Source organism: Osmerus mordax, chromosome 3 (assembly GCF_038355195.1).
Source record: "Osmerus mordax isolate fOsmMor3 chromosome 3, fOsmMor3.pri, whole genome shotgun sequence".
Taxonomy (NCBI): domain Eukaryota; kingdom Metazoa; phylum Chordata; class Actinopteri; order Osmeriformes; family Osmeridae; genus Osmerus; species Osmerus mordax.
The window spans coordinates 21,942,461-21,951,330 of record NC_090052.1 but is presented as its reverse complement, the minus strand read 5'-3'; the positions used below and the strand labels follow the sequence as shown (position 1 = coordinate 21,951,330).

General features: G+C 51.0%; 1 protein-coding gene across 2 annotated transcripts; it reads right to left on the bottom strand.

The window, feature by feature from the left end:
* On the bottom strand, positions 1–8,615 carry LOC136940966 (forkhead box protein K2-like). Of its 2 annotated transcripts, none has more exons than XM_067233316.1 (9): positions 8,153–8,615; positions 5,195–5,389; positions 4,614–4,767; positions 4,017–4,163; positions 3,500–3,693; positions 3,096–3,292; positions 2,702–2,968; positions 2,379–2,588; positions 1–2,014 (listed from the first exon to the last, which is right to left on the bottom strand). In XM_067233316.1, exons 1-9 carry the CDS (start codon positions 8,443–8,445, stop codon positions 1,788–1,790), a joined length of 1,884 nt encoding a protein of 627 aa, XP_067089417.1. In that variant the 5' UTR covers positions 8,446–8,615; the 3' UTR covers positions 1–1,787. The 2 variants fall into 2 exon arrangements, with proteins under 2 accessions (XP_067089417.1, XP_067089418.1); XM_067233317.1 differs by having other exon boundaries at positions 8,326–8,340.
* Between the last annotated feature and the right edge of the window lie 255 nt (positions 8,616–8,870).

Here is an 8,870-nt window from a genome sequence, read left to right as displayed (position 1 = left end):
AACGGGTTTAAATTAATTTATTTAAAAAAGCATTTTTATCCACTAAAGCAGAACAAACATCAATCACTTCTCTTCTTCTATGGTTCAGGAACGTGTAGAATCTGGAGACAGACTGGCCTTGGAGGCGGAAGAACAGAAGGTTAACCAACGCCACAATGTCAACACAGCCTGGGGGGGGGGAGGGGAGGGGGGGAGCAAGAGAGAGAGAGAGGAAAAGGAGGGAATAGAGAGAAAGAGAAGGAGGGAGGAAAAGAAAAACGACAAAAGAGAACTAAACAGGAATATTTAGTCAAGTGCGGGTCTGGTCAGAGGGGTAAAGCAGGGGTCAGGGGTACATTTACCATCAACAAACCCAGATTCTCCTGTTGTCTGGTACATGCAAGCTCTGGACAACCACACATGGAAATGATTCATATGCTTATAATTGTCATATTGGTTATTAATATCTGTGCAAGTAGTAAAATATGTAGGTATAAACAAAGACATTTCATACAGATTTGACAGAACGAGGATTTCAACAGAAAAAAAAATCTAACCAAACACTCCACTGACGGGTTTTATAAAAACAGAAAAGGTGTCACCTGACACACAAGGAAGAGGAAGTCCACATATAAAAAAAAAAAAAAAAAAGGAAAAAAAGTGAGTTACTAAATTTATGGTGGAGTGTTTTTTTTTTGTTTGTATTTTTTGAAATGTCACCGACTCCACTCTTCCTCGTAAGGGCTCCTTTACTTAACTTATTATTATTATTATTATGAACCATCTAGAGAGGACACAGCCACACAGGAATGGGTCCTAGGCTCCACTCACAAACAGTGTGAATCTGTCTCAGACAGGGGGGGGGGAGTGGGTTGATCAGTATTCAGGTCTGGGGGTGATGGTCAGAGTGGAGAATATGGGGTGTGGAGGAGGGGGTGGGTGATACGGGCAGGTAGGGGGGGGGGGGGGGCTTGGAAAGGAAGGCTAGCTGCCTGAGCATCAGTTAGTCCCTCATGCCCCGTCCTCCCCCCCTCCTCATGGAAAGTTTCATTTTTACTGACACACCAGGGGTTCGCGTAATACTCGGTAACTTCACCCCCCCCGCGCGCAGGGCTATCTTCCTGGTCTGCTGTGTGGGGGGGGGTGGGGGGTGGGTGGGGGTCGGAAGACACGCCGACGCCAAATTGGTGTCACGTGAACCCCTAATAGATGGCATAAGGTAGAGGAGGTGCGCTGTAATTCCTGTCGCCTTGGATACCGAGCCTACCCTTCTTGGATAGCTGCGAGTTCTCCGTAGCACGTGTGACGTCTAAACCAAGCGCACCTTATGTAGCTCAGGTTTAACAGGTTAGCAGCCCCCCTTCCCCCAGCCCCACGCCGAGGAGCGAGCCAGAGGGGTGGAGCCAACTGCAACCTCCTGCCCAGCCTCATAGTTCCTCTTCTCCTTATAAGGTTAGTTGTTGTTAAGGCTTCCTGTGTTCTTGGGTTCAGACTCCTTCTCCTCCTCAGTGGTGATGTCACAGTTAGGGGGGGGGGCACTTTCAATTAGTCTCTTCCACCTCTTAGCTCCCCCTCTCCTCCTCTCTCTTTTCCTTCTCCTCAGCTGTTCCTCAGACGGTCAGATGTTCTATGACTAGCAGTTACAATCCAAGTGGCCCTTTAACCAGCGATGTGCTTCGTGTGTTTGGCACCTTAGGCATAGATGGGAGGGAGAGAGTCCATGGGGTTGGGGAGGGAGGGGGATAAGGGGGAAGGAACAGAAGACAGCAATGCTGTGTGTGTGTGTGTGTGGGGGTGGGGGGTGGGGCCTAGTTGAGGTCGCTGGTCACGGATGTGTCTGTGCTGTCTGCCGTGGCGGGGTGCGGGGGGCCCAGGGGGGGCGCGGGAGGGCCACCCTCGCCCCCGGCCTCTTCCGTTTTGAGGCGCTTGGCGCTGGGGGCCACCGTGGCGAGCTGGGCCCCGTTCTGCTGGCGCTTGGTGGGGAGGGAGGCGGAGATGGAGGCGTGGGCCGCTAACAGGTGGAGCGGGCTGGAAACTGTAGGAGGGAGAGAGAGAGATAGATGGATGGATGGAGAGAGGAAGATAAAGAGGTTTACGATCGGAGAAGCATTCTTAAGCAGCTAACTTCCACATCCACGTAGATACACATAAAAAAAACGTGTAATTCCTCTGTGTGTTGGGCAGTGCTGGGTGTGGGTGTGTGTGTGTGTGTGTGTGTGCGTTGGGCAGTCCTGGGTGTGTGTGTGCGTGTGTTAGGCAGTGCTGTGTGTGTGTGTGTGTGTGTTGGGCAGTGCTGGGTGTGTGTGTGTGTGTGTATGGCAGTGCTGTGTGTGTGTGTGCGCGTGTGTGTTAGGCAGTGCTGGGTGTGTGTGTGTGTTGGGCAGTGCTGGCTTTCGTACCTGTGTTGGTCTGCAGGGCTGAGGTAGCACAGCTGCTGTGTGTCCCGTTCTGGGTGATAGTCTTGACCGGCAGCTGGTGCTGGCCCAATGGGGCTTGCTGCACTATGGTAACCGTCTGTAAGGGTATCTCTGATTGGCTGGTGGTCTGGATGATGCAACTTGCTCCGCCTATAGAGGCATGGCTGATGGTCGGAACAGGTTCTACTTTAACTGGAGGAGGGACAGGAAGTGGAGGGACAGGAAGTAGGAAGAGTCGATCAACCAATAAGGAGAAGTCATTAAACCATCATGGATGAGACAACAGCGTTCCCCTGGATACTCACCTTTAACCTCTGAGTGAGCTCCGTTCTCCTGGGGGTCGGAGGTCACCATCACAGCCCCGGGGTTGGCCGAGGTGACGGTGTAGGTGTTGCCGGTGGCGATGGCGGTTGCCATGCCGGTGACAGGGATCTGCTGCAGCACGGTGAGGGCCTGCATCACGGCGGGGGCGGAGGTGGACGAGGTCACGGGAGAGGTCACGGTGTAGGTGACCGGCTTCACCGCGCTCTGGGAGAGCTGGCGCTGGACGGCAATCAGAACCGGCTGGCCTCCTAGACACACAACCAGGGGTGAGAGTGGAGTGTGTGTGAATATCGCCTGGTAAGCTCTGTGTGTGTTGCCTGGTAAGTTTGTGTGTGTGCGTCACCAGGTGTGTGTGTGTGTGTGTGTGTGGATTACCTGGTGAGTTCTGTGCGAAGCGTGCTTCCTGAATGACGGCTAGTTTGGGCTGGACCACTGAGGAAGGGGGCGGGGCAGGGGCGGGCTCTGGCTCCATGGGAACCGGGGAGCCCTCTCGTGATAGGCTGTCAGGGGTCTGCACGCCACTGGAGTGGGCGGAGAGAACTCCAGTATGACTAGGAGAGGCAGGGGCACTCCTGAGAGAGGGAGGGGGGAGAGAGAAGAGAGAGAGAAGGAAAAGGTACACAGAGGAGGAAGAGAAGAGGTGAGGTGGGAAGAAGAAAGAGTAGGGGAGAAACGACAAATGTTACACAGAGAAAGTGCACCTCTTATAACTGTGGGCTGTAACCAGGAAAGCATGGGTGTGAGGAGGGTGAGGAGGTGTGTGTGTGTGTGTGTCCCACCTGGAGGAGAGGGGCCCTAGGGGTGTCCTGAAGCAGGGGACCCCCCGGGGCCTGCGCTTCCTGAAGGCCTGCTCCATCAGCTTGCCCTCGGACGATGGGTCGATCCTCCAGAAACTACCTTTCCCAGGCTCCTCCTGGGAGCGAGCCACCTTGATGAAGTAGCGGTTCAGTGACAAGTTGTGGCGGATGGAGTTCTGGAACAGAAAGAAGAAGGGGGGAGGAGAGGAGGAGGAGAAGAGGGGGGGTCAGAGGACCGCAATTAGAGTAGGAACCAACGAGAAGCCACTCATCGCTACTTCACAGAACAAGAGTGAGAGAGACGGGGGAGGGAGAGAAAGAAAGAGGGGGAGCGAGAGAGAGAGGAGGAAACTGTGTGTCCCAAATCTGACCAGCCAAATCTTACCATGTGAACTTGGGTATGTAAGAGACATTAGTGTGTGTGGGCGAGAGGAAGACCTTGTGTGTGTGGTGGTCATTCTGCTGTGAGGTTCTGTGTGTGTGTGTGCATGCAGCTCACCTGCCAGCCCTTGTCTGCAGTGCGGTAGTAAGGGTAGTTCTTGGTGATGTGTGTGTAGATGCCGTTGAGGGTCAGCTGTTTGTCGGGCGCCATGGTGATGGCCTGGACGATGAGCTGGGCGTACGAGTAGGGGGGCTTTGAGTCGTCCTGAGGGGGATAACATTAACAATAAACATTTATTTATAAACATCAAACACGCAATCAAATTATACTTCTAATTCAATGTCCAGGTGTATGTGTATATATCCAGGTGTATGTGTATATATCCAGGTGTGTGTATATATCCAGGTGTGTGTGTATATATATCCAGGTGTATGTGTATATATCCAGGTGTGTGTGTATATATCCAGGTGTGTGTGTATATATCCAGGTGTGTGTGTATATATCCAGGTGTGTGTATATATCCAGGTGTGTGTGTATATATCCAGGTGTGTGTGTATATATCCAGGTGTGTGTGTATATATCCAGGTGTGTGTATATATATCCAGGTGTATGTGTATATATCCAGGTGTGTGTATATATATCCAGGTGTATGTGTATATATCCAGGTGTGTGTATATATCCAGGTGTGTGTGTGTGTGTGCAGGTGAGCCTCACCTTAGGGCTGTCCCCTCCTGAGGCATCCTTGTCGTTCTCAGACTGAGAGTTGTCGGCTATGAGCTGCAGCTCTGCAGAGCTCACCATCCGGCCCCCCATCCTGTACCCAGATGAGCCCGCCCCACGGGGGCTGGAGGGGCAGGAGTTAGCGGCACTGGGGGGGAGGAGAGGTGGAGGAGGGAATAGAAAAGGAAAGAGGAAGATAAGGGGAGGGGGGGGGTCAGCCTTGAGTCGAGTACCCACCCACCACCCCCTCATTGCAGACAATTACATCCCAAACACAGTCAACTCAGTCCAGTAGAGTGGACCAGGTCAGTCTAACCTACCTGAGGACTGGGGGGGGCGGGTAAAGCTGCCAGGTGGGCGGGTGCTAGGCAACCTACCTGAGGACTGGGGGGGGCGGGGTCAAGCTGCCAGGTGGGCGGGTGCTAGGCAACCTACCTGAGGACTGGGGGGGGGGGCGGGTAAAGCTGCCAGGTGGGCGGGTGCTAGGCAACCTACCTGAGGACTGGGGGGGGCGGGGTCAAGCTGCCAGGTGGGCGGGGACAAGCTGCCAGGTGGGCGGTTGCTAGGTGACCTACCTGATGGTGCCTGTGGGCGACGGCAGAGGGCTGATCAGGTGGGCGATGTTGTCGGGGATGTTGATGGTGAGTGGGGCGATGTGCGGCTGCACGGGCTTCACCGGAGACTCAGGAGCCTCGCGCCTCACTCGCTTCCCATTGGACAACGCCGTGAAGGTGATCTTGATGTTGGTGCTGGGGAAACGAAACGTGCACCTGCGGAGAGGAGGGACGGTTAGAGCAGGAGGAGAGGAAAAGAGGAATGTTTAGATGAGAAGGAAGAGGAGAGAAAGAGGACTGTTCAAACTCATTATTGTATGCAACATGTTCAATTGTATTTCAGATTCAAATTGAATCGGATGGTTTGAAATATAATTTTACTCATACTGCTTTCCACTTGTGAGTACTAGTATTTCAATTTAGGTGAAGTTCCAAAATCAGTTTTCAAATTAATTTTCAACCTAGGGGCACTTATTCAGAAACCCTATACTAGGTAGAATCGAAAAGCACCGATTCACTTATTTTCAGTGCACATACTGAAATATAACCTTGCTTATTTAGGTCCAATGTCAACCCGGCATCACTGTAGTGTGTGGTGGTAGGATGGAAGCTAGCAGTTGCATAGAGCAAGCAGTGGGGTAGAGGGCCTCATTCTCAATGCTGAGCATGCCAGTGCAAACAGCAGCTTGCCAAACCCCTACAAAACTGGCACACACACACACACACACACACACACACACACACAACAGGGCTGATAGCCAGCCTTGTGAGGACAAACAGACACTTCAATGAATGCTCATGTACTTCTAACACTGTCACGGGTAACACAGCCTAGCTAGGTAACAAGCCAGCTACAATTATATCCTCACTCTCTCAGGGGCAACAGTTTCGTTGACTAGCTTGCTACAATTAAACATACACACACTCTCTCAGGGGAAACACAGGCTAGCTCGCTAGCTAGCTACAACGTGTACACACCCCATCACTCTCTTAGGACCTGGAGCTAGACAGGTAGCTACATACACACCCTCCTTCCCTCTCTGAGGGGAAAACAGGCCAACTAGCTAGCTCAAACACCACCTGAGGCTTGGTAGCTACTACAAACGCTACTCCTCTGAACACACCAGCAATGACTCAGAGGCCTGAACATTCAGAGACCACAAATGCAAGTTGGCATCAAAAACGGCCAAAATACTAGTGTGTGGCTCCTTATCCAACGTGCCAACTAGGCCTTGACAAACCAGGCAAGATTTCGAGAGAGTTGCAGAGACTTATAAGAGTCCTTTCCTAATTGTCTGTGGGGGGGGGGGGGGGGGGATCCAGGTGGGCCCAGCAGGGTGTCCTGGATCCAGGTGGGCCCAGCAGGGTGTCCTGGATCCCCCCAGCCCACAGTCATGTCCCAGTCATGTCCCGACAGCCAGACGGGTGTGTTGACCTCAAGAATGCTGTGCTTTGTTGACGTCACATTCCTCGCTGTGCGCTGCCTGGGATTACAAAGCCAGCAGCACACACTGCTTTTACAACCTTGAGAGTGGTGTGTGAGAGTGTTTGTATGTGTGTGAGAGAGAGAGGAGTCAGATGGCTGAGCGGTGAGGGAGTCGGGCTAGTAATCCGAAGGTTGCCAGTTCGATTCCCGGTCATGCCAACTGACGTTGTGTCCTTGGGCAAGGCACTTCACCCTACTTGCCTCGGGGGAATGTCCCTGTACTTACTGTAAGTCGCTCTGGATAAGAGTGTCTGCTAAATGACTAAATGTACATGTAGAGAGAGAGCAAGGGCTTGCAGAAGCCTAGTCGGTCCCATTTATGGGCTCACAAGAAAAAGGAAACAAATTTGTTAGGCCTCCCTCTCTCTCTCTACACGACCTGAAAACCACAACAACCATCACTACCACACTGGATCGAGTCCCACTACCCACCCACTTCCTGTTTCAGGTCCAGAACTGAGACACATCAGATACCCCAACATGACATCAAAGAACCGATGACCCAACATGAAGAGAACCCAGACACATGGAGATCAGTAACTGCCTAGAAGGGTAATCACACAAAGCTATTCACAACCATACCCAGTCAGTTAAGTGAGAAAGATTCCTCCACAGTTTTAATGCAATTCAACCATGTTATGATTATGACCCTTCATTAGTGCAGTTGAGTACACAATAAGAACAGCAAAAACCGATGCAGTTTCTAAGCTGTGGCCGAGGGCAAACTATTTGATGAACAATGATCTTGTTACAAGACTCTTACTTGACTACAAGACCAGGCTTGCGTTTGAAGTTCAAAATGTAGGCATAAACTGCTAATACGCAGGTTGGAATCAACTCAGACAAGCAACTCAATTGCGACCTAGCCAGTAAAGTTGAGTGGAGTCAAAGTTATGATCGCCAACTTAAAATTCTGCCTCTTTCGTTGACACCATTGGATTCATACATATCAACAGCAGCTCCTGGTAAAGTAACTTGTCATCCATTGTGGTCAAAAACATCTCATGAACACCTCCATATCGCGACCCTTCGAGAACTAATAGCAGAATGTAAACAAAAGAATGCCTCTCCCCTTGCTTAGCTACGTTAGTTCTTAGTACAGCCCACAAAACATTTGCTTGAGTATTTGTAAATTATTTTGGTGGGGTATTAATCTATAGCTGATACTAATGCAGCACGTCACAAACGGTATACTTTTGCAAATAAAGCAAAGAATGAGGACTTGGAAATGGTTTGGTTACGCGTAAAGTTACACACACACAGATCCTTACGCTCAACATAATGTAAACATTGGTCTGTGTGGTCGTCATGGCTATCCTGGCCAGCCAGCTCGTGCTGCATAGATGATGGTGGGCAGAGAGAGGAAATGGCAGCTTGCACAGAGGAGAAGGGGACGACACGTGCTCAGTGGTAGCCAATTCAAAACAAAAACAGTACACGGTGTCTATCGTTTGTAACAGCCTCACGCAATATATTTTAAACGTTACACTTACATTCTTGGAAGTTGCAGAGGTGGCGCCCCCCGTCTGAGGAAAACCCCATCCACGAACACCCCGTTTTTACCGAGACACCGCAAATAGAAGTCCCCTCCACCGGAGCCATCGTCGGTGACAGTGAATATCTCGAGATGCCTTCTAGAAATGAAACTGGAATGACCCATGCTTACATCTACGGAACCTTGAGACGAGTTCCGCCCGATAGTCGCCGATCGCTTTTTCATCAAGTACTCAAATTCTCGGCCCTCAAGCCGGGCAACCGGCCCAGACGACCCGCTTACCATCGCCATGTTAAAGAATAAAAAGGGGATTAATGCCAAATTTTTGGTTACTAAAGACCGGTATATGAACGGCCGTGCAGGACTTTTCTATTGTGTCTCAATTAGCCGAATCTATGAAAGGGACATCCAAAGAAAAATACAAATTTAGAGGGGAACGTGTTTTACCGGGGAGAGCGGCTCCGACCCACCGCCGAGAGAAAGGGTAGGGAAAGGATCCAAGCAAACAACGCTATAGGGGGCTGCGATATGACTGACAACCGTTAACACCAATGAAAAATGGACATGCCTTCTAGCCAATTCCAGGATAACCAATCATACGCAAGCACAGTCTTCTAGTGGATTGCTCAAGGTTGGTTGAGAGGAAGCGTAAGAGTGTAGTGTGGCAAACTGAAAACACGACACGGATCTTCTTTATAACGCAAAACTTGATGATT

Bases quoted from the DNA above. Each gene is read 5' to 3' on its own strand.
- LOC136940966 (XM_067233316.1), bottom strand. From the start codon at position 8,445: ATGGCGATGGTAAGCGGGTCGTCTGGGCCGGTTGCCCGGCTTGAGGGC. The intron at 5,390-8,152 runs GTAAGTGTAACG...TCCTCTCCGCAG, and splicing joins CCTCTGCAACTTCCAAGAAT to GTGCACGTTTCGTTTCCCCA. The intron at 2,969-3,095 runs GTAATCCACACA...TTGTGTGTCTAG, and splicing joins CTTCGCACAGAACTCACCAG to GAGGCCAGCCGGTTCTGATT.